This window comes from Protopterus annectens, chromosome 1.part0 (genome assembly GCF_019279795.1).
Source record: "Protopterus annectens isolate FY-2018-M chromosome 1.part0, PAN1.0, whole genome shotgun sequence".
In the NCBI taxonomy this organism is placed as follows: Eukaryota; Metazoa; Chordata; order Ceratodontiformes; family Protopteridae; genus Protopterus; species Protopterus annectens.
In genome coordinates this window covers 1,269,616,881-1,269,643,124 of record NC_056725.1, presented here as the reverse complement: position 1 = coordinate 1,269,643,124, position 26,244 = coordinate 1,269,616,881, and the positions used below count along the sequence as shown (strand labels likewise).

The 26,244-nt window shown below is 38.7% G+C and overlaps 1 protein-coding gene across 3 annotated transcripts in view; it reads right to left on the bottom strand.

Annotated features, from left to right (window-relative positions):
* The window catches only part of PGM3 (phosphoglucomutase 3), a 444,220-nt gene that overhangs the window by 121,348 nt on the left and 296,628 nt on the right, over positions 1 to 26,244 (bottom strand). For all 3 annotated transcript variants that reach the window (XM_044066154.1, XM_044066153.1, XM_044066155.1), the window contains one exon: positions 12,345 to 12,458. In XM_044066154.1, coding sequence (XP_043922089.1) covers positions 12,345 to 12,458 — 114 coding nt within the window. The remainder of the gene's footprint in view (positions 1 to 12,344; positions 12,459 to 26,244) is intronic.

Below are 26,244 nucleotides of genomic sequence, written 5' to 3'. Positions count from 1 at the left end.
ACCCTAGTTAACCAGGAATGCCCTAAAGACCAGTGAAGGTCATCCAGTCAGTAATCTCCATGAGGGAACTATCTAGCCACATAGCAGGATCCTATTCCCAAGGGTGTCAGGAAACAAACAGAGGGGCATTTCCTGCACAGTGACAAAATTAGAGTCTGTGCCTCTTAATAATCTTTCCTACAGGCAGCAGTTATATATCAATAGTGCAAATGAAAAGACTAAACCCCAGGAAACTATCTGTAAAAAAACTTGAAACCAGTTAAGTCAATTGGCCATTACCAATTCCAGGGATAATTGAAACGCTACATGTTAAGATGGCAAATGCTCCATTTTTATCAAGGGAGATCAAGACTGCTTTGCTTCTTATGTCTGATAAGGAAGAGATCTTTCCAAAATATGAGGAGTAACATAATGCCATATCAACTTCGAAATATCCTAGTTCAAAAAAACATTTCTGAAAACACCTGGTGAGCACACATGTACAGCTCCAACTCAACACATCTGAATCTCATAAATATCAGGGATCAAGAACTTGGACCACAGAACTAGGATGTAAGCAAATTCTGACAAGGACAAACAATCATACTTTCTCTGACTGCTAGAGGTATCATATTTGTTCCAGGTAATACTCTCAAAGAAACTGGTAAAAGCATCACTTATCTCATGAAAACTATTGTTCCAATTGTTGTCAGTTTAGGGTCTAAGGACAATGAATACAGAACAAATGAGCACAACATTTTGCTCCAGCGGCTTTATTTTTTTACAGAAATTGCTTTATCCAGGAGAACTGATGATGACTAGAATCAAAATATGATTTCCTCAATTTTCCTGCAAACTCTATTATTTTCTTATTATGAGCTATCAAAACAAAGCTAATCAGCATTAACTAGGAATGCAAAGACATCAGTAGGACAGCAGGGAAATATGAGGAAAGAACACCTACGCTCATAGTTACTTCCTTAATACAGGATGTTATCATATCATCCAAGCACCTAGAAATGATAGTACCTCAAGAGATTGATGTAAACATACTACTTTAAGTTTAGTTTGTCCTATTACAGCCTGGATTCAAATGAATTTAGAAATGTTGTGATAAGCAATTGACATATAACAGGTCATTTTGATTTATGTACAATTTTAGGAAATGCCCCAGTATTTGTTAATAAAAGTGCAAAGTTAACCAGTACAACTAATAAAAATTGGAGTAAATAACCTTGTGGTTTTTGCAAAGCTTGTAGAAACAGCACTGTTGGAAATCACATTATAATCAGCTCTGTAGACAGAAGGTATAATCATTATGGCAGGTTCACTTGCAATACTGAAAAGTAGTATATATAGCCACATGCACAATCAGCAACTTGTTTTATGCTTAAATAGACTATTAGAAAGCTTTCAGTAAGGATTATAGAGCATGTTAATGCCATTAAGAATAAGATTATGTTAATGCAGTATATAAAAAAGAAGTTATGTCTTACCATAACGTTCCATCTGTGTTGTCGATCTTCACTAATCCTCAACTGTGGGCTCGGTTCCGAGCCTCATAACCGACTCAGCCATTTACTTCAGCTCGCGCCTCCCAAAACTCTTGAGCTAAGCTCTATCTATAATGCTCCTCTCTAAATCACCTCAGATTGAGTTTGTCTATAATAGTGGCAGACAGATAATCAACAATAAGTGACCAGATCTGAGCCCCGATTATGAAGCCAGTCTTAGGAGGCATTCAGTCCACTATGAGTCTTAAGCCAGGGGAAGGAGAGGGTGAATGTCAAAGGATTAGTGAAGACTGACAACATAGTTGGAACATTATGGTAAGACAAAACTTCTTTATCTGATGTTGTCAATCTTCAAGTAGTCCTCGACTGTATGACAGAGTCCCTAGCTACCTAAATCTTGGGTGGTCTCATGACAGAATATTCCTGAGCACCATCAAACCAAATGATGCACACCCCTAGAGACCTGGTCCAGTTTGAATGAGTAATAAAAGTATGAGGAGATGCCCAAGTAATGGTGCACAAATGTTATCTAAAGAAAGTCGAGCATGAAGAACTGTGGAAGCCGGTTCAGCTCTAGTTGAATGAGCTTTCACAGGACGTTGTGGATGGAGACCCTTTTAATGATAAATAAAGGTGATACAATCCCTAAGAATTTAGCTAAGGTAACCTTAGAAACTGGGTTATCTAAAGAAAGTGAGGAAAAGGCAACAAACAATTGGTCAGATGTTCTGATATCCTTTGCTCTGTGAAGGTAAAAATTTAATTGTCTGTGAACGTCTAACAAGTGTAGACAGTACTCCCCTTTCTATAGAAACTGGGGAAAAATACTGGTAGGTGTAAGGTTTGACTGATATTACATTACAAAACAACCTTTGGCAAAAAGGAAGGATTAGCCCTAAGGGAAACCCTATCATTGGGATATATTAGATAGGGGGGCTTGCAGGACAAAGCTTGAATTTCCAATACTCTTCCGGCTCAAGTAATAGCCAATAAAAACATTTTCCATGTCAGAAATTTTAATTCACAAGTAGCTGAAGGTTCAATGGGGGATAAAGTGAGAGATTGTAGGACCAAGGGTAAATCTCAGGGAGCAGTGGGTTCTTTAAATTGAGGTCTTAACGTGAGGGTTCCTTTCAAAAAGGCCTTACAAAGTTTATGTAATATAAGTGAAGAACCATCCAAACCAATATGGAAGGTAGATATCGCAGCCAGATGCACTTGAATGGTACAGGCTGAAGAACCAGATTGGTAAAGAAAGACCAGAAAATCCAAAACTTTATCCACAGGAACTGTGTAAGGGTCAATATCACTGTTAAGAGCCCATCTAGCAAATGTTTCCCATTTACTATGGCACAGCTCTCTAGTAGACATTTGCGATGGACCAAAATGATTTTTTGGACCGTTGCGTTAAGGGAAAAATGCCTGGCAATCATGGAAATTGTAGAAGCCATGCAGTGAGCCTGAGATGTTGGAGATTCAGATGAAAGTACAGTTTTGTACCTACCATAAATGTAGATGTTCGAGGATCCACATTGCTGCAGTCCTAACTATTGGGTAGTCCGCTGTCCAGTCGGGCTTAATACCGCCCAGTCTTTTTCTTACTTTAGATATAAGTAGCATGACCTGTCAGAAGCGCATTAGACTACTTCTGGCGCTAGCATGCATACTATCAGTAAAAAGACAAGGCCCAATATCAGAAGACCCAAAATATGCAAGACAATAAAAAAAAAGCAATTGCCAACATGCACCAAACAAAAATATATACAATACATAAAATATATGCACAATACCTACACCTACACCCACACACCTCCACTAACAGGGGAAGGAGGGCTGGTAGTATCAGGAAGATCTAAATCCTTGCATCTACATTAGTACAAATATGTACTATGTCTTTTTTGAGCCCACATGCTGCAAGTGCTGCAGTGCATGGCATTGCCAAGCAGAGTACTAGAGAGGCCTGGCAAAAATAAGAAATAGGGAAGGACCCAGGAACATGCAAAAAGCAGGGAAGCAACAAACCATAGTGTAGACCCTAGACAATCCAGTGATGATAGCAGAAAGTATATGCATAAAAGTCCACCCCTTAGAAAAAAAAAGCTTAGCTGCCACCCCCCCTGAAGAATTGCCAAGTGGCCAGCTGGAAAGTGGAACCTAATCTATGGCTGGAATTTGCCAATGCAATGGCAAAAAAAAACAATACAAACAAATTCATAAAAAAACACATAGTTTTTTGTTCAAACTCAAATGCTCTTTGGAACTCAAAACAAAAAACTTAACTGATCTGAAATCTTGAAACCACAAATCTAGAAATCCTAAAACTAAATTGCTGGTGAAAAAAAAACAAAAACCTCTAAACATCTAAAATGGGGTCTTATTAAGGCAAAATACACAAAAGGTTTAAATGAACAGTTCACACTAAAGGGTATAAAAAAAACTAGAGGGAATTAAATAACCTGATATTTATGAATAATCAAAAAGGAACAGACTGCTGGTGCAAAATCAAACTCAGACACCAATCCAAAGGCAATCAATGCCCAGAGAAAAGCAGTCATCAGAAGCAGAGTCTCCAAAGCAGTAGCCACAATTCAAAAGTTCCCGTAAGCTCAAAAGGTTGTAGAAAATTGAGATCCCAAGCAAAACACAAAATTGAGATCCCAAGCAGGACGCAAGGTCCTCTATTCTTTCTTATCTCTAAATTCCTTTGAAAAAAGGCTGAAACAACAACAATCACAATGAATGGAAGGTCACAATCAATGTGAGCTCTTTGTCAAATGAAGAAGATCTTAATGGAAGGAAAACCAATAATTTTGTATAGTAAGATATTGAAATATAGAAGAGCCACACTCAAATTGAATTTCCAAATTTTCCAAAACTCTTAAAACAAAAAATCTCTTCCATTTTTTTCATGGTGCACCTTTCTTGTACTACTAGTCTAGCTTCCATAATCACATTTAAAAACTTGTGTGAGGTGTTTGAGACCTGCTGTGTTTATCACAGAGATACACAGGGCTGTCAGATGAAGAGTTGAGCACCTGACATTAGGCAGATGACCCAGGGAATCAGATAAAAAGATGTGGAATCAAAGAGGGAGCCAACTTAGGAGACTCCCTTAGTAGTGGGTACCAGTGTTGTGAGCCCCTTGAGAGATTAAATCTATTCCCTTGAGGCTTGTCTTGTCTTGTCTGAGCACACTTTGAAAAGAGAAGAGAGAGGAAAGAGGCATAAACATACAGATTTTTCCAACTGAAAGAAAAACTTTCCAAGCTGTGTTCCAGTGTTTGTTTTGAAACCCCTTTGTGCAAAACTTTGGTGGTGTAGTGGTGGCAACAGATCTATATCTGAGTTCCCTGGAGACACTGTCAATTTCTGAAATACACATGAAGATCCAGTTTCCACTGTGATCCATGATTTTGTCTGCTTAACACACACATCTGCTAAGGAGTTGTGCTCCTCCAGAAAGAAACCTGCCTGAAGAGTTAGGTGAAGCTGAGCTTAGTCTCCCATAAATCATTGCTTGCCTGCATAGAGGATAAGAATGTGTTCCCTTGTTTGTTGATGTACCACATGACAGTTGTGTTGTCTGTTAGAATCAACACCTGCCCTGGAACTGAAAATTAATCCTGAATTGAAAGCCATTAATGCAACTGTACAAACTGGACTACTAACATTGTTCATATTGTATGCTGTAGTCACCATCTGGCAGGCCACTTGTATCCACTTTCCATTTAGATGATATCCTCTGGCTTTGTGTCAGGCATCTCTGTAAGGATCTGTGTACTTCATACTCAGAGTCATAGAAGGAGTGACAGAAATCCAGGTGACATTCCTGAGCCCAAGGCAAATTATTATTTGAAGGTAAAGAATGAACTGCAGTACAGTGTCCAAATCAGTTTTACCATTGTGTCCATACATTTTGAGATACCATTGCAGCATACCAAGTTTGCTATGCATAAAGATGCCATGAAGATAAACTTGAATGCTAATAAGGACTGTCCTTGACCACAGAGATAAGTGAGTTGATGAAATGATTGATGATAAAGGAAAGACTCTTTTGTTTGTCCGGTTAAAAAGGGCCTCTGGGGCTGCTGTATTCAGTCTCACACCAAGAAATGTCTTGAGAGGAGAGTAGACTAGACTTGATTTTCGTTTGGATACTGAATACCCTAGGCATTAGCACTTCACTATAACATAGATGCTGTAGAAGGTCTTTCTTCCTTTTCTTGAGCCAGAATCAGGCAGTCGTCCAAGTAAGGATAGATTTGAATTCCTTTTAGCCTGAAGTAACCTATGAAGCCTCTGAACACTGTTCAAAACTCTCAAACTCAGGTTCCACCTAGGCCTCTTATCAGGAGGGGCATAGAACCTCTAATCATAGTAATCAAATCTTCTGCCATTTATATGTTTCTTAGGCACAGAACCTGAAGTGAGAAGCCCCCACTGAAGCTAAACTTGGCCTACCTCTCAAAGAAGTTTTGGAAACAGAAGGAGGCTCTAACTACCTTGGGAAGAGAGGGAAGAACAGTTACCTGAGAAGCCTCAGCCTGGCCTACCTCCTGAGAAGGCACATCTTGTAACAGTAAAGTCTCTGCCTGAGACTCCAAAGAAACTCCTGGCAAAACCTCTGGCTCCACTGAGTTTCTAAAGAACGCCGTTCATCAACCCTAGGCTTGTTTTGTCCTCGAAGGGCCGGAGCATCCGACGGCATTTTATAATTGCAACGCTTCCCAAACACTAACCTGGCACAGTCTAACCTTCTCTTAGGTTTGTTAAACCTAGCAAGAGCGCATCCAACAACGCCAGGCCTAAAACAAGGTATACACAAGGTATGGTAATCCCTATGAGGTGTATCTGTTTCCACAAGAAATACAGTTATTCACTTTTCTGACATCCGTAAAATACTGAGGCAAGCAAGAAAAAAAAATGTTCCCCAACGGGTACTTAGCCAACTTTGATTCGGGTCTGAAACTCCGACTTCAGAAAATTTCAGAACGCCAACCTGCACTCGCAAAACTGCTTCTGCATCGGACCATGCGCAAAAAGACTGAGGATAGGTCATGCGTCGGTCATCGTATTGTGACTGCTGACTAATGTCAGGTCTAATGACCGACGCGCCATATATTTTGTATTTCGGGCCACTGACAGCGGACTACCCAATAGTTAGGACTGCAGCAATGTGGAACGAAGAACATCCATTCCTTCTGGATGAGATAACAGATCTGGAGCTGGGTTCAGAATACAAGGTTTCCGAAATAGGTGAAGCCAAATGAAAGGAAACCAAACTTGTCGAGGCCAGAACGGGGCAATAAGGATTATTACATTCTTTGACCTCTTGGCTTTCTTTAGAAACTGAGATATCAGAGGAGTAGGTGGGAAAGGCGTACAGGAGACCGGGAGGCCAATCATGGCATGGGGGCCAAGAGTGTCTCTGGGTGATTCCCCTGGAGGGAGGATCAGGCAAAGTAACTGCTGCACTTGTTGTTCAGAGGGGACTCAAACAGATCACATCAAGGCTGGCCCCAGTGGCAGAAAATCGCTTCCGTCACTACAGAAATGAGGGACCACTCCTGAGGCATCAGAATAGGTCTGCTCAATTTGTCTGCTATCTCACTGGAGCTCCCTGGAATATGCATTGCCATAAAAAAAGCAGTTGGAGAAATTGCCCACTGCCAAACTCTGAAGGATTCTCAACATAAGATTTGGTTCCTCCTTGTTTGTTGATGTATCAGACTACCGACATGTTGTCCTTCTGAACTGCCACAGTACCTAGGGGAAGGGCATCTTGAAATGCTTGCAACACTATGAGAACCACCCTCATCTCTAGAACATTGATTTCCAGTTGGGACCAAGTGCCTTGGACTGTCCTTCCCAGATAATGCCCCCCCCCCCACCTGGGAAGCGTCCGTGCTCACTATGACTTGGGGCTGTGGAAGGAGGAAAGGACAGCCTGAAAGGATGTCGTTGGAATGGAGCCACCAAGACAGGTCTTGTTTGCAGTGATTAGAGATCAAGATGTGATGCGACATTGGCTGATTCAATAACAACCATCAGGAGGCCAGAAACCACTGGAGAATCCACATGTGATATCTGGCCAAGGGAACTAAAGTAACAGAGGCTGCCATTGAGCCTAGTGCCTGTAAGATGAGTCTGGCTGGAACACTTCTGTTCTGAATAATAAGGTTTACTTGTGATCTGATCTTTTGGAGCATTTGTACTGAAGTGAAGCAATTCCTGTAACTGTGTTTAACAGAGCTCCGATAAATTCCAGCTGTCGTGTAGGTTGCAGATTTGACTTTTCGAAATGTATTGTAATGCCTAGCGAAGTGCACAGATGTAGGGTATAAATCCCTTACCCTCATGAGTTGATGCTTGGTGGTAGCAGTAAGGAGACAGTCATCGGGATAAGGAAAAACCTGAAATCTCAGCAGTCTGAGATGAGCTGCTATCGCTGCCATGCATTTAGTAAACATCTTGGGGGCTGTGGTGAGACCAAAGAGCAGTGCTCTGAACTGAAAGTGACTGGCTACCAGCCGGAAGCGCAGGAATCTTCTGTAGTGTTTGTCCAGTTTTATATGGTAATACACATCCTAAAGATCTATAGAGCACATCTAATCATCTCTATTCCAAGAAAGTAAGTACTGATTGTACAGAGACCATCCGGAACTTGGTTTGCTGAACTGACTTGTTGAACTGGCTGAGGTCCAAAATGGGTCTCCAGTCCTCTGTTTTTTTGGGCACTAAAAAAATCTTGAGTAAAACCCAGATCCTCTCTGGTATGGTGTGACTTCTTGCATGATTCTTTTTCATGCAGTTTTTGAATTTCTACGACTGCTGCTTCCCTGTGAATGGGTGGAACATCCGGGAGTCTTTTTTGCATTTTTGGATTTATTGAAACGGGAATGATGTAGCCTCTGGAGATGATCTCCTGCACCCATCTGTCTGATGTCATTTGTAGCCAGGCAGATTGGTGCAGGGATATTCGTCCCCCCAGTGCCTCCAGAGGAAGGCAATCAGGCTGTCTTCTATTGTTACTTCCCCTCTGCCCTGGGAGAAATCCTTGCCACGCAAGTCCTGGAAAGCCCCTTGGGACATTTTGAACCATAGTCTCCCACTTCTCTGGTTCTTAGAGTAGGCCTGTTGAGTGGAGAAGCATACACCTATGGAAGAAAGAGAGTCTTCCCATTTTTCTCACATCTAGCCAATCTGTCTTTTACTTTGGGTTCAAATACAAGATGTTCCTTCAAATGGAGCACTGACGAACGAAGATTTAAATGGCTCCACAAAATCACACAAGCGCATCCAGCCATGTCTCCTGATGGCTATGCCTGAATCCGCTGATTTTTTTGTCCCTTCTGCTGCGTGGGCAATTAGCCTCATAGATGAGTTAGAAATTGATCCAAGGTTGGCGAGCTGAGAGGTAATCTTGTTTCAGACCACTTCAGCTACTGCTCCTGTAAGAGTATCTGACAGATCTTTAATCAGATCTTTCTGCAACCTGGTAAAATGCGCCATATAGTTCAAAGACCGGAGAGCATAGATGCACTTCCCAAACCTATCCATAATCCTAGATTCCTTGTTAGGAGGACAGATAGTAGGACTTTCCTCTGCAAGTTCATTTTTTGAGGCTGCCACTATCACCATGGCATCTACAGGGATACCCTTAGTGCAACGCTGCTCATCCTTAGGGGTAGAAAGGTTCTGGTCAGGCCTCTTGGGGATTGGTTCGATGGAGTCAGGAATTTTCCAGGCCCACTGAGGGATCAGTTTAATAAGCTCTTCAGCAGATGGAAAGATGCAAGAGGTAGACAGCTGGGCAAGAAAAGCCTCCAGGTATACCGATTCCTCTGAGAAGGGCTGGAGGGAAGTCCAGCCACCTCTCTATTTCAGGATTTCTAGGATCTTCCCAAAGGGAACATTATCAGGGGGTAACCTGGGGGAACCTTCCCCTTCATCAAAATCGGTATCTTCAATAAAGTACTCCTCCAGTGAGTCTAAGTGCTTCCTCTTGCACTTCTTCTTCGAAGGTACTTCTTCAGTGGCATGTTCTGGGAAAGTATCCGAAGAAGAAACCACCAAGGTGGATCACTCCTGAAGCTTTTGTGCCTTTTGTCCCAAGGATGAGGCTGTTTGAAGCTACGGTCGAGGGGATACAGATGTTGTTTAGCCCAACGGGGGTGGCAAGGACTGCAAGTCCACAATGGACAAGGCCCTCTCCATGATACGAAGGGACAAACCCTCCCCGTAGAAGGATGGGAGCCCAGAACTGAAATAGACTCCTTCAGAACTATGGTCCCACCCTGCACTGAGGAAGCTGCCTCTGAAGCAGAAGTCTGGGTCAAGGCCACAAACGCGGAGACACCAAGGGGCAAGGAAGGCTCCAAAATAATTGAAGTCAAACCCTGCCCCTCAGAACCAATGATGAAGCCCCGACCACGGGAGGTCTCCTGTTCCAACAAACTGGAAGAACACAAGGCAATTCTCGGTTCCACAGACTCTAACCGGAACCGAGCCAGTTGGAGGTGGGCAGGTCAGTGCCAGGAGCTCCAAAAGCTTGGCTGGAGTTGGAGGAGGAATGTGTGATGGTGTCGAAGAAGGACTGGTTCTGGAGCCGAGTTGGCTGTGAAACAAAGATGGAGGTAATCCCCTCGCTGTCGGGAGCTAGTTGACTAGTCTCATGATGTCCGATTCTGGGAGACTCTTAGTGGAAAGAACGAATGATGCCCTAGGAGACCTAGGTGGTCTTGGTTCCATGAACAGGCTGGGTGATCTGTCTAAAAACGGATCGACTGAAGGGGAATATGTAGTTCTTGGTAAGGTAAAAGAGGTAATCTGCTTCGGTCCTGATAAAACCGCTAGTACGGAAGCTGCAGCTGTCTGTTCTGTAGCAATCCTTGCTGCTGAATCATTCTTGCATATTGGTGCTTGGTCAATCTGGTAGGTGGTTCTGAGGAACTTCCTGGAGCCGAATGAGATAGTTTCTTTGGTTTAGAAGATAAGGAAGAACAGGATGATGAACTGGCTTCTGTTCTAGGATCAGATATGGCCTCCACAAAGTCTTGCTTTAACAGACCTTTCAATATTAATTTGCTTCACCGCTTAGTCAAGATCCTGGAGGAGAAACCATGATAAATGTCACAATCCTCCTGAAGTCCTAAACAGTATACACAGCAGACATGCCCATCTGAATAAGGCATCTTTCGCTCACATTTTGGCACCTCTTGAAACCAGAGGTGCCCTTGGAAGATTTATCAGCCGCAGTAGCTTAACAAGGCCTAGTGCTGACAGCACTCACACACACACACACACACACACACACACACACACACACACACACACAGGGAAAAAGACTTATTTTATTTTAATTTATATAGACAGAAAAGAAGGGGAAAAGGTACCAACAATGGTAACCAGAATTACCTTAAAGGTAAAGAAAGGCAGAAGATAGTATCAACAGTGGTATGTAAAGGAACTACTCGATGGTAGAGGAAAGGGAAAGAAAAGGATCACTTACACATGCAGAAAGGAAAGGAGAGGAGCGGATAGAAAAGGAAAGAACCTAAGTAGAGAAAAAGTAGAATATGTGAAGAATAAACAGAGAAAAACTTACTCTAACTGCCAAAGCTCAAGAGAGGTTGGATGCATCTGACACATGAAGCAGCAAATGAGATCTGGGGTAATTTAGAGATGAGCATTATGGGTAGAGCCTAGCTCAAGAGTTATGGGATGCGCGAGCTGAAGTAAATGGCAGAGTCTGTTCTGAGGCTCGGAACCAAGCCTGCAGTCAAGGATTATATGAAGATTGATGACATCAGATCATACTTTATTCTAGTCTAACTTTAAGTGTTTTTCTTTGTTGTTGTTGTGGACTATATTCAGGAATATTTAGTAGGAGGAGATCTGAATTCATTAGTAAAAAAGAATTTTTCAGGCAGATTACATGCTACTACAACCACAGGACTGAATGAGACCACTAACATTAAGTATTTGATTAACTTAAATGAGAGCTGGTTCTCACTGGTTAATTTTGATTTCCAGTTATGGCTTAATCTGTATTTAAAATATACTGTTTGAATGTTCACGTAGTTCTAAAAAACACTGGCTATTAAAGACAAACACTTAACTTACTACTGTGTGGTATCAACAAAGAATGTTTATTGTATTTTACTACTGACTGGTATCAACAAAGTATGTTTATTTTATTTTACTTAGTGTAGTTATGCACTTTGGCTAGAATTTTACAGTTTTATTTTCTTACCCATAGCAATGGTAAGCAAATTCATTAAATCAAGCTCTGCTAACAGGCCACAAGAATCTAGTCTTTAAAAAATACAAAGAGCAATACCTTTTGATGGAGATCACAGATAGAAGCTTACAGGATGGTACTCCAACCAAGACAAACTCTATCACAAGATCTTCGGTTTTCCCTCTAAGGGTTAATATAAGGTTTAGAAAGTGATTTTTTTTAACATGTGAATAGAAGGAATGGCCCAATTTAATGCTCAGGAGTTATGAAGACTATGAACTTCTTGGGCAGCCTGCAGAAGTCAATTATTCGAAAAACATTTGCTTGATCAGGCCAAGTCTACTAATGAAATACTGTTTATACTGACCATATAATACATAATTACAATAATCTTAACCAAATGAAAATATGAACATGATGGTGTTATCATAAACTTTAGGAAGACTGTGTGCTTGTCTGATTACAGAAGCCTAATAGAGCTGAAGTCCCTTCCATTTTTCTTCATTAACTGGTCTATTTCTTTTTGCATAAAAATGAGAACTGATTATTCCAAAATGTAATCAACAAATTACCAGCACTAGAGTATTCACAAATAAGATTTTAATTACCTGGTTGATCAGGTCAATTGTGTACTGAAGCATTGCAGCAGCCTTCTTTTCTTCTTTACTTCCATTTTTCAACTGACTTCTAATTTTCTCTTCAGCTGTCTTACTAAAAAGCACCTAGAATATCAGACAAAACTGAATCAGGCAATGTAAATAAAATTATATTCGGAATAAAGCATTACTGAAATAAATCTTCCTACCAACAGCCTGCAATTATCAGTACTTGGAAATAAATCACTCTGGTACACATTGAATGGCATAAATATTTTCATCATTTTTAAACAATTATCTTAGTAACCAATATTAATAAAGACAATTATATTGCTATAGCAGATAAGCATGAGTTCCTGACATTTATTCAGTAAAAATGACAAATATGTGAGTGATAGAAAATCTGGAAGGGTGAACTCCTAGCTATCAAACTATCAAAAATGTGAGGATTGCAGCTTACTAAGTTCTTGCAGCAATTCCCTGGGATTTTCTATTGGGAGCAATTGATAGCTAGAACAGGATATATTTCTTAAGAGGCTGTCCCTCTTATGGATGGGTCAGAAGAAGAAGGGAAGCTGTTATATCTTCTGCAAGGGGGCATGAGAAATCTTAAATTAGTCACTAGGGAAATTGCATTAAGTTAGCCTTTATGGGTTACGTGGGTTTGGAATCCTAGATAGTATAAGAAGGCATGGAGGGAAATGATCACACTTTGCATAATATTTTCATTGCACAGAAATGTAAACACACCAATATGTTTAAAATAATGTGAGAGAAAGAGTTAAACATTCAAGTAGCAAAAAGATGGTGGCACAGAATTTTACTAGCTTCAAGATAAGCTATAAGATGTAGAAGATATTGGTTCATTGGCTTGTAGTGCCTTCTCAAATTGTTTTACTCCCTGCAAAACTGCATCACAGCTTTCCAAGGTCAAGCCCTCTGCAGTGAAGATGTGACGTATGGGGATTGGTATAATACTTTCTGGGACTGCCCACCTCTTAAAACCTTTAGATAAAAAATACAAGAAATTTGTGATGTGCTGTGGCTCTCTGAAATGCAGGTGATACCAGCTTTTGGTCTGGATGAGGTAGGCCTGAGGAATAAGAAATCAGGCCCGGAACAAGGTCAAGAATCCAGAGTGAGTAAAGAAGGTGAGGCCAAAGAAAGGGGAATCATGGTCAGAATGAGGCAATGAGGATGACTGCTGCTTTACAATAGGTTAATTTCTGAAGAAACTTGATTATATTAGGGGTTCAGGGGATGTGTGTTTAGAAGACCTGGGGGCAAAGCATGCAGAAGTGTCCCTTGGTGGATGTCCCTCTGGTGGATAAGGGCATATAAACTGCTGCATTTTGTGTTGCATGGTAGGAAGAAAGGACTGCAGTAGGGGGTGCCACAGCAGCTGAAAATCCTCGCCCCTATCTCTAGATTCAGGGACCACTCATGAGGCAGAAGAATGTGTCCAACTAGACTGTCAGACAAGATGCTGAACTTCTGCTAGATTTGCTTTGGGATCAGAAACTGTTGATGGGATACTGCCCATTGCCAAACTCCCATGACCTCGCGACACAAGGGATAGGATAGAGTTCCTCCTTGCTTGTTCAAATACCCTACCATCTTCTTCTTTTCTGTCTGAATGACAATTACATCCCTAGGGAGAAGGTCCTGAAAGGCCTGCAATGCTAGGATGACCACTCAAACTCTAGGATTGAAAAGTATGAAGATGCTGGCATCAGATCCAATAACTCAAAAAAGAGGCCAGCACCAAAAGGACGTCTGTATAGATAGAATATTTTATTCAAATACACTTGTCTCAGACCGGTTTCAGCATATAGCCTTCTTCAGTGTTCAACCATTCAAGAATTCATTTAACTTATATACCATCAGTACCTGATAATTTCACATGACATTACTTCCCCTTGACACCAAATTAATAATTAATTAGGTTTTCTTAAACTACATTTTATCATTAAGACCTGGTGGAAAAAGTACCCCCAATTTAATAATCCATTTCCTTTCTTTGTATGTCAAAATAGAGTGCCATCCCATTTTAAATAATCTAATGCCATAACTTTATCAATGACTGTAAAAGTAAATTTGGCAGACGTGTGGAGTTGGCAATGTCTGTATAGTGCATTTGTGATTCTTTTGTTGCGTATGTCACTAAAATGCTCAGACATTCTACTCATAATGATCTTGAAGTCTGCCCTACACAAAAGGCAGCACAAGTGCAGCTGGCCATATACACTATCCAATCTGACCCACAATTGGCATAAAATCGTATATCAAACACCTGACCCATATTCCTGCTAGTGAATTGTTTGGTCTTATACATATGTTTATAAAACGTACAATGTCCACAAGGATACGATCCAACAAGTCTATCTCCTGTAATGGTTAATTGATGGTCAATCTGATCAACCCTAATAACTTTCTTATAGTGAGCAAAATATGAACCCAAAGCTTTCCCTTTTTGAAAGAATAATTGGCATCTGTCTGGCAGCAAAGCACCCAATTCATCATTGGCAGTCAAAATGTTCCAGTGTCTATGAACCACATCCCTTATAAGATTGGCATTCCTACCATAAGTAGTAACCAATCTAATAACATCTGACCCATCCTGATTCTGTTTAGCTTGATATTGTAACAAATTAGATCTCATTTGTTTAGTAGCCCATTCCCTTGCTCCGAACATGTCCCCCTGTTTATATCCCCTATTTAGGAATCTACATGTAAGATCACATTTAAATATACTGAAATCCTCATCTGAAGAACAAATTCTTCTATTTCTCAAAAATTGAGACTTTGGAATATTCCTGACTGTATGGCTGGGGTGGAGACTAGACCCATACAATAAACTATTATACTGTGGATATTTCCTGTATACCAATGTTCTCAGGGTATGATCTTGTTGTTGTTAAACCTTGACATACAAAAAATTAATTTGCTCCCTGTTGTATGTAAGGGTAAATTCAGTACCCCACTTATTCTCATTGATATATTGGACAAACTCCAATAAATAGTCAATATCTCCCTGCCACACCAACCGCCATTTAAAAAATGTCTCCATATGTCGATTTCAGGTAAGAAGATGTTATGAGAGTTGTTATAAATATGATCTTCAATATATCCCATAAATAAATCGGCATATATGGGGCAAAAGACGCCCCCATAGCCGTACCTTGGGTCTGCCAATAACACTCTCCTTTAAAATAGAAAACATTCTTCATGTGAACGTCAAAAACCGAAAAACAGGAAACCAAACCAGGATCCACAACTGAGTAAAAAAGATAGTTGTCCACAACAGCAATTTCAGGATGCAGGAACACCAAAGCATAAGATGAAATCCTTTTATTCCAACAAGAATATAACCAGTAAACTGGTATCATCAGAGTCTGTTGAAACACTAATTCATCCATACTTAAATAGCAAACCAAACGTCATGAATCACTCAATTAATAAATTAATTAACCGTTCCATTAATTCCTTAAAGGAATATCTCCATAAAAATAGGAACAGCATCATTTGAACAATTGTGAATACAGATAAAAATGAAAATTTGTATATATAAAAGAAAATGAATAAATATGAATATAAACATAATGTAAATATGCTAATAATAATAAATTGTTAAGTTATAATATAACTATATACATTAATATAGTTACACAAATTGTAAAAAAATTATTGTAAAAAATGTAAATAAAAAATTAATATATTCAAAATTCAAAAATTCAAAATTTTAAACACATTATGCGGTCTGAAGGTGTTTTAGTCATTGATATACTCATATCCAAGTACGCAATCATACCATTGATGTCAACAAGTGTATACCTATTCAACGAAAAATATATGTGATATTGCGACATACATGATAAACAAACAAGCTAATTAATGACTTAAATTGATCATTTTTGAACACTTTATGAAGGACGTGCCTGTTTACCCTACCTAAGTTCTGACACAACGTCAAAACATAAATACTTAGTGCCTAATGGCCTAAACAACAATGTGCTCATTATATTATGCTAGCTCTTAATTTAAGATGTGGTTTTAAAGAAATGTGGTCATTTAGACCAGGGAATCTGGTGGCATTTAATCTCATCTGCCACTCAGATTCCAAAACTGCTACCCTATTGTTAATGTCACTAGGAGTAAAAGGCATCACCCTATCAATAATGAAAAACAAGAATTTAGTAAAGTTGGTACATACTTCACTGTGCAAATATAAAGCATTATGCACATCCTTGTTCTTTATACATCTAATGTGTTCACAAATTCTTTCCCGTAGCTTACGGGTAGTCATGCCAATGTAATAGGCATCACAAGAAGCACATGATGCTAAATAAACACAATTCCTTGTGTTGCAATTGCACACCGACGACATGCCAACGTACGTGCAAAACCACCCACACATGTGTAACTTCCTTCAGCAATAAATCTACAAGCACTACAGTTTCCACATTTGCTCATCCTAGATCTATTATAACCTTTATTCTCCCTTTCCAACATGTTTTTGATGTTACTTCCTCGACTAAAGACAATTTTTGGGGTACCTCCCAACAATTTTCTTGTTTGTTCATTAATGCAATGATTCCAATTAATCCTTACACTATTGCAAAATTCATTTGCCATGTCGTTAAACTTCAACACAAAGGTAAGACGGTCCCCCTCAATGTCCACCACTTCCTTATTTTTACCTTGCATTAGTGCCATGTTATCCAAACCCTTTAATATAGGGGTATACAACGTCCTTCTTTTCCTATAGATTTCCTTCTTTGTTTTAAGCAATAAGTTCAGGGGATATCCTCTCTCAATGAATAGGCCTATCAAGGTGTACATCTCCTTCTTAAACATTTCGTCGTTACTGACCAACCTAGAGAGTCGGACCATTTGCCCTTTAATCACACCCTTCCGTTGATGGAAGGGGTGACAGCTAGTGAAATGTAACATTGAGTTGGAAAAATGTTTGGAAATGCAAATGTCCAAGTAGTTAATTGATGTCACATTCCATGTGTGTGTAAACCTAAAAAACTCTGTAGTTTGATTAATGTATGTCATAAAATCAATAACTTCATCTTCTGTGCCCTTCCAAAGAATTAGGATGTCATCCAAAAACCTGCTGTATAATACTATGTGCTCTTTAAACACCGATGATAAAATAAAGACAGGGGCACAGCGGGCCCCCATCGCCACCCCATTGGTCTGTTGGTAAGTTTCTCCTTCAAAAATTAAGTAATTACTTGTCAAAATGAATCTCATGAAATCTAAACAAATATTGAGCCTCCCTAAGTCAAAACTTTTACTATTCGTTAAACTATCCTGGAATAATTCCAAACCCTCATCATGGGGGATAGTTGAAAAGAGATTCACAACATCTATGGTTAAGAAACCATAGGTCTCTACATCCATTTCACTTACTGCTCTAATTCTCTCAAGGCAGTGCCAGGAGTCTTTAATAATGTGTGATGCATCTGTAACTGCTTTCTTACAAAGTTGGTCCACAAAGGCTGCCATAGGTTCTGTCTTAGAGCCTCTTGCCGACACAATGGGTCGGAATGAAAGATGTTCAAGACCCTTGTGGACCTTCGGGATTCCAAATAAAACAGGTAATTTGGGAAATTTGACACTCAATAAATCAAATTCATCCTCATTAATAGCTCCTTGGTAAATTGCATCCAGAAGATACAAATCAATCTTACTGTACGCCCTGTTTATTTCATGTCTTGACACTCTAGTGTATGTACCTTCATCACTCAACATTTTCATCATGGCCCCATTGTAATCCATTTTGCTCATGATGACCATCCCACCTTTATTAGGCGCATGCATCTATACTCATTGGTCACCATAAGTTCAATGATAACCTTTCTCTCCTCGCAAGTTAAATTATCTTGTGTATGTTTTTGCTGTGCACATAGTCTTCAACCATTTGTTCGAATATGTTAATGTCAGCATTTGTGGGGGGCATAAAAATACTTTTTCTCTTCATCACTGCTGCACCAGTTGAGAAGCAGGGGTTTACTAACCTCACACCTAGGTTTGAAAAATACAGGTGCAAATTTAACTTTCTTGTATAAAGCTTTAGGTTCACCAATAACTGGGTAATATCTAATCTATAACTTGGGACAAAACTAGTCCCTTTACTGAATAATTCAAAATGGACCTTACCAATGTCCATATCAGTATAGTTATATATCATAAAACCCCCATTTTTTAATACTTCACATTTCATTTTAGGCTCCCCTACCTCTTCGATGGAACATAACTGTTTAGGTGTTTCACCTACACTGATTTCTATATCAGTTCCAAGTTCATTGCTGTTATACAAAATCCCGTTTTCGGAATTGACACATGGAATATAATCATGATGTTCTTCGTCATTGGACTCAATAACATTTAAAGTAACTTCAGACCGCTGTTTAAAATTGTCCCCTTCCAAAGAGGCAACAAAGTCTTGATTGCATTTCTCACTACCCAAACATACTTCATTCATACAGCTATCAACCATACTGTTGTCACAAATACAAAATACAAAAGAATCCAAAACAAAACGTATATTGAAATCAACAACTAAGTCATTTTTATAACTTAACAATTTATTATTATTAGCATATTTACATTATGTTTATATTCATATTTATTCATTTTCTATGAAAAGTTTTTTATATATACAAATTTTCATTTTTATCTGTATTCACAATTGTTCAAATGATGCTGTTCCTATTTTTATGGAGATATTCCTTTAAGGAATTAATGGAATGGTTAATTAATTTATTAATTGAGTGCTTCATGACATTTGGTTTGCTATTTAAGTATGGATGAATTAGTGTTTCAACAGACTCTGATGATACCAGTTTACTGGTGAAAGCGCTTAGTCTGTATATTCTTGTTGGAATAAAAGGATTTCATCTTATGCTTTGGTGTTCCTGCATCCTGAAATTGCTGTTGTGGACAACTATCTTCATGAGAACGTGTTCGGCCAAGCATATAAGGAGTGTGTTAAATCCTGGGATATAAAGTCCCACCTTATCTAACCAATATTCCAGGGCTAGCAAACCTGCCCAATGAGGAATACTGGTATGTAAAGACTTGACATCTAGCGTACATATAAACTAGCTGGGCTCTAACTGGGATTATGACACAATCTGAAAAAATTTAGTGGTGTCTTTAATTCTGGCTCTAACCAGTGGCAATAAAGGTTGTAAATATTGAGTAAGGAACGCTGATAATGGTTCCGTAAGAGACCCAGTTCCCGAAACAATGGGTCTTCCGGGAGGCTGGTTCAAATTTTTATGAATTTTAGGTAAGAGGTATAAATATTGCTTACCAGGCTCTTGTACTGTAAGGTGTTTTCTAAATATTTCACTTATGATACCCTCATCTACCGCTTTCTCTAAAAACTTGTCAATCTCATACTTAAAATTAGGGGTGGGATCGATCGGCATGTTCATGTAATGCTGGGAGTTAGTCAGTTGCCTATTTCCCTCAGCCCAGTAGTAACTGGAGTCCATAACAACAACCGCCCCACCACCCTTGTCTGCTGGCAGTATGATGATATCCTTGTTGTCCTGAAATTCCCTTAATGCCTTTTGTTCTCCTTTGGACAGATTGTGTCCCAACACCTGTGAAGAGCATAACTTAAAATGTAAATCTTTGAGAACCGCCTCCTGGAGTATGGTCACATGTTTATTCATAGGAGGAGTGAAATTAGACTTGTGGAAATGAAACTCTGTATACCTTTGAGAAACCTCCTGTGGACCAAAAAATAATTTTTAATTAAATTTTCTACAAAATGCTATACTGTCAGTCACTAAATCATTTTCATCAACAAAAAATCCCAGTATAAAGTTGAGGCCTTTATTCAACAGTAGGTTTTGGTCATTAGACAAAATATGATTAGAAATTTTGTGTACATTTTCATAGTCAGAATTCAACTCACTAGTGATTGTAGAAGGTTTTCTATTGTGTTTGCTTTTGTCCTTACGCCCCCCTCGGTGTTTCTTACCCCTAAAGGGTGATCTGAACTTTGTACCTTTTTGAGATCTGGAGAGTCATTAATATTTATACTTTCAGTATCAGTAGCTGAAGACTCATACCCCGAGGTACCAAGTCCCTGTCCTGATCCTTTGAGGATTGAACAGGGCCACTTCCTATGGCTGTTCATTTTGTATTTATGACTGATTTCAGAGATGTGACAGAAGCTACAAGAACATGTGTGTGTGTCTGTGTGTGTGTGTGTGTGTGTGTGTGTGTGTGTGTGTGTGTGTGTGTGTGTGTGTGTGTGTGTGTGTGTGTGTGTGTTTGCCTGGGTAGTCACACTAAGGGAGTTAGATAGGGAATTGATAGTTTGGATGTGTGTGTGTGTGTGTGTGTGTGCATGCACACAATGGGTGGATGTGTGTGTTGGAGCATGCATGTAGGTGAATGACAGACTGTTTTTGTGAGTGTGATCGACTGTGGAAGGGGCTTGTCTACTGATGACTACATGCGGGAGTGCCTGCATGCATGTGTGATTGTAGAAGGGGGGCGATACCTTTGCTTATCTGATGCATAGGCCACTAAGGAGAATGTTAACAAGATCAGGTATGACAGTATTTAAAAACATGCTATTGAGAAGATAACGAGGGCATTCTCACTGAGGCCATACCTGTCTCCGAATCACATTTCTGAATTCTAGGGTAAGTAATAATATACCAGAGAACCAGGGTTAATGAAGGTGTGTCACAATATAACGTGCAGAATGCAAAACAAGAGCAACTTATTACTATGTAAGCAATTCAGTACTGATCAGGCATGAAATTTAGAACTGAAAGTTGAAGGAAATGACTGCCCATTGCATATTTTTTGTTACTTTTTCTTCTCTCCTATAGTGAAGACAGACTGTCTATGTTTACAAAATGGAAATGTATGAGAAATTTCTGTCATTTTAATTTTTTTTCTTTAATCAACACGCTACTTATCCTATAAACTAAAAGTATACTTTCATCAAATTATACTATAGAAAAGGTATTTTAAAATGCCAAAATCCTACAAACAAAAGAGAAAAAGATTGTAGAGGATGACTAACTTCCAAAATATTACAAACTCTCCTCAAGAAAATGCATGTTATTCTGGTAAATGGGAAATATATCTCAAAAAGCTGCAGCGTGATAAATTGCTGTACAGTATGTCAGCTGAAGACAGGATGTCAAGGTTTTCTACACTCTAGTCTGTGCTGCTGCCTCTACCATGGACAAAACAGGAGTATTTTATATGGAAATGTTCTTTGTTTTCTTAAACATGAAACATCTTTATTAAATTATCATATATGACATAGGTAATCATACATTTATAGAAATGAAAACAAACCATACTGATATAACTTTAGCTGCAAACATTATACATCACAAATCATGTTCACATAATTGTAATTGCAAACACTATACATAACATATAATCTATCCAGTCATTGTCAGTCAAACAATCTATCCAGTCAAACATTACATAGCTCATTTCAAATCCTGCCTTCTTTTAAACCTTGTTCCTCCTCTGCATGTACAGTTTCCACAATTCCCATTTTTCCTGTGTAATTTGCTCCTACCCTTTTCTAAAGATCCCAATTACAGTTGCTTTAGCTCTGTTATTGTATTCACTACGTCTAGTAAAGTTGGTTTAGACTTTAATTTCCATTTTATAGCAATTTATTTTTTGGCAGTCACCAAAATAAGACTCAGCAAGGTCTTACATGTCTAGGCAATTCCGGTTCTATATCATAGCTGAAAAAATCATTTCTTTAGTTACACCAATTTGCCCACCCAGTATCTCTGACAGAGCAGTCTGTAGGTAATCTTTAGTCTGCCAAGTCATTTCACTTCCAGAAAATATGTTCCCAGCATACCTCTCAACTGTCCAGATTTTTGCCTCAAATCTTTGGTCTGTTCCTTATAAAATGTACAGTTTTCTGGCAAGTCACTGGAATTATCTGCAGATTAAAGTCACTAAATAATGACATGCATTTGAGTTTCAGACTTCATATCCTACAGAAAAATGTATGTTAACAGAAATCCTGTTATTTTAGCAACCTACTAAGTTACGAGTAATATTTAAATGTGCCCCTATTTTTAGGCCTTTGTCCCCCTTTATATCAGGCTTTGTAAAGATGTATTGTGCTAAGAGGTTGAGAGATATGGTTACCTCTTTCTTCCCCATCACACCTCCAACATTTGCTGTCTGAGGATATAAAAATACTAGTGTAAACATTTCCAAGCAATGATCCTAAATCTTTCAGACTTTGTTGCATATTTGGGAGACGTGTATACCCCCACACACTATTTCTTTGTGAACTGCTTATCCAGTCTCTCTTCCTAATCCTTTCTAGCCTCCTCTGAATGACTAGTTATCATGCAATATTTTGTATGCTCTACTAATTATTCCTTATTATTCCTTTTTTTAACAGCAGCTTCTGTTCTAGATTCTGCTAAAACCTGTACCAGTGCTGGTCTTTCGGCTTAGGATTCCTCCCATTTCTTTCTCTTTGCCTATACTCTGATATCATTCCTTGATAGAGAAGGCAATCTCTAACCTGCAGTCCAAATAAATTCTTAGCCTCTTCCCATTCTATTATTTTCCATCTCTAATTATTGGCTCACAATATAATGTTCTTAATCCACAATACACCAGCTCACTAATCTGATTTCCACAAGCAGTCTGCTGCAAATTGGCAACAAAAAAAAAAAAAAAATGAAAATTTACACCTGCAGCCTCCTTCCATAATCCACTAATAGGACCAGTTGGCAGTTCTCATAGGAGAGGTGACAGAACTGTTCCTAACTTCTGAGATGAGAGCAGTGCAAGTAGCTTAGACTATGGAAATGCAGTAGTTCTAGATATTGTAGCATTTGTGGTTGCCTTTATAGGGCTTTAGTGTGTAGCGTTTCATTGCAAGTTGCTTCTGACAGTGGTTGTGTTTTATTAGCCAAAGTACTTTTGTCCATTAAATTAAACTGCACCTATGTTTATAAGTTGTAACATCTTACAGATGATGCAGCACTAATATTGTTCTTACCTGTCACGGACTTTGATTACGTTGCTGTAAGTATTTTTTTTATGTAAAAATGTGTAAAATGGGTCTTTTTTTGATGACTTTGTTAACAGATTTCAGTCACTTAAAAACTATAGATACCCTCACAAACATATTATACATGTAGGGTTCATGAACAGCTTTTGTGTCAAAGCCAAAAGTTACTAGTTTTCACTGAGGAAGAAGCACAGTTCACTGAACCTGAAAAGCATTTTATTCAATTTGCCATATCCAGGGACTAGCCCTTTTCTCCATAATGAGGCAATCTTGAAGTTGATTGTATTGAGAGTAATGAATAAGTCTTCCCTATGTAGTATTCTGCATTCTCCCTCTGCATAACACCCAGCTTGTTTGTTGTACCTCATTTACAAAAAACACTCAACATGTTACCTCTGGTACCCCTGGCATGAAAATACATGTGGCATGCACGCAACTGCCCCTACAGTTGTGTGTCAAAATACTGGGACTGTTGATAGAAGATGTGTGGAGAAATGCAAAACAAAAACAAAAGAAAAAAAAAAAAAAATAAGAAAATAAATGACATGGCAAAAAAAAAAAAAAAAAAAAAAATTAAACTGGCAAGGTCATGCACAACCTAAAAAATAGGTGCATTGAAGAAGACACTAGGATTATATGGTTTTCTTTTTTTTTTTTTTCAAATACAAATTTTAATTGATTTTGCAATACATATATATCACAAATAATTGCAGTTTAACAATGAACGGTAATACAGAAGAGAACATATAACGCGTTTATATCACGTTATCGAAAGATGAAAATAGCAAACGCTATTTCATCGGCCCCAAAACATCTAAACATACACAGAACACAAGCACATCAGACAAACAGCAACTATATACATACACTTAAATTCTTACATATAACACTACACTAAACTAAACATACACTATCTACTCACTTACCTTAACCCAAACCCTAACCTTAAGGTCCGTCACTATCGCACACTCACCTAACCCGTGCCCTAACCCTAAAGTCTGTCACTATCGCACACTCACCTAACCTGCGCCCTAACCCTAACTCACTTAACCCACCCCTAACCCTAACGTCCAAACAATCGCACACTTACCTGAACCCAACCCGTAACTTTCCACCACAGCACTAAGAATAGCGAAGCCACAGAAACGGCCAACCAAATTCTTTCCCAAGGAAAGAATTTGCTGTTCTGCAGCTTTGCTATTCTTAGCGTTCTCTGAATAGTGTTCAATATCAGAACATTCGAAGTTTTAATACTTCGATGTTCTGATATAGACCCCATATAACTAACTATATACAATATGCACAATAGTGCTGTTTAAGAATAATATGACCCCTGGGAGTAAACCTAATGAAAAATCTAGATGAAAAAAGGTAAGTACTGTAACTGAACACAATGTATTACCCTTGATTAGAAACTTATAGAACAGATAGAGGAGAAGACTTAATACTTATCTTGAGCCACAGTACAGTCGGGGTAAGGAGAAAGGGGGGAAGAAATAATTAAATAAGCATATAGATGAAGAGCATTTAGTAGTGATGTACTACCTTAGTTTATAAGTACTTAGTTGTCAGTCAAGTGCTCAAATATGGTATTCCAGAATTTCTGGTAATAAGCATGCTTGTGGGAGTTTGTTGTTAAAAGTTTTTTTGTGAAGTAATGTATTTAACAGCCAAACACCTAAACCCTCGCCAGTACATCTTAGTACGATCTAGCCAATGTTTGGTAATGTAGAATTTGACTAATAAACAAAGTGTTATTAAGATATACAATCTTAATTTTGATATTTTAAGATTAGTAACATGTAACAATGCCATCTCCCATGATAGGATTGATTTATGGCACCCCATCTTGTCAATTCTAACCTTGAGAGAGCACCAAATATTGTGGGAGTATCTACAAAACCATATTAAATGTAAGATGTCAGCATGGGGATAAGAGCAGCAGGGGCATGCAGTAAACACATTCGGGTTAAATTTATTTAAGTGGACTGGAGTGAAATATAAGTTATTGGTAATCATAAATTGTGTACAAGTAAGCTTTTTAAACGGGGGAAACACACGTGTAGATTTAATAGCTGATGGCTTTTGCTCTACTAGTAGATTCAACCCTTGTTTATTCCACTTATAAACACAATTTTATATCAAGATAAAATTATATGGATTTCTTGCTATTGGTTGAGTGCAGCTAACACTGACCACTGTATTCCTGACATGCTTTGGTTGGAAATGCAGATGGTTGACAGTTGTGTGATAACTGTCAATCCCTGGGGTTGGGGAATATACCCTTTCTCTGGGTTTGTGTGATCTTGGAGCTAGTAATTTTTTATACACATGCATAAAATATTTTACTTCTGATGTAATGACACCTTTGCAAATATGCATTCTGGGCATGTGGGAATGAAACAGTGAAATAAATATAAAACAGTATGTATGACAGATATGTACAAAAGGCCATACATATTAGTACCCATTTTGAAACCTTTCAGAGAATAACAAACCACTCTCATAAAAGTCATTCTTCCGCAAGGGATTTCAGTTCAGCTCAGTACTTAATTTGTAACAGCTCAACACAAAGCTTTGCTCATAGCACAATCTAACTGACAAAAAAGTTGGCTTTTCTATTGATTGGAAACGACTATAATGTAACATGTCAGTCTGTTGATGTGAAGTGGCAGTATCTCATCCCCTCTGAGAGTTGTTGATATATCTTTTGGGGAATCTATCTTTTGACACTTCGGTATAAAATAAAAGTATCACTGTGGCTCTGCCCTTACAGATTTTACTGCATCTCAGTGCTCAATTTCACTGCACCATGCTTGTCCCCATCAATCCAGGAAGTTTTTTTTCAGTTCA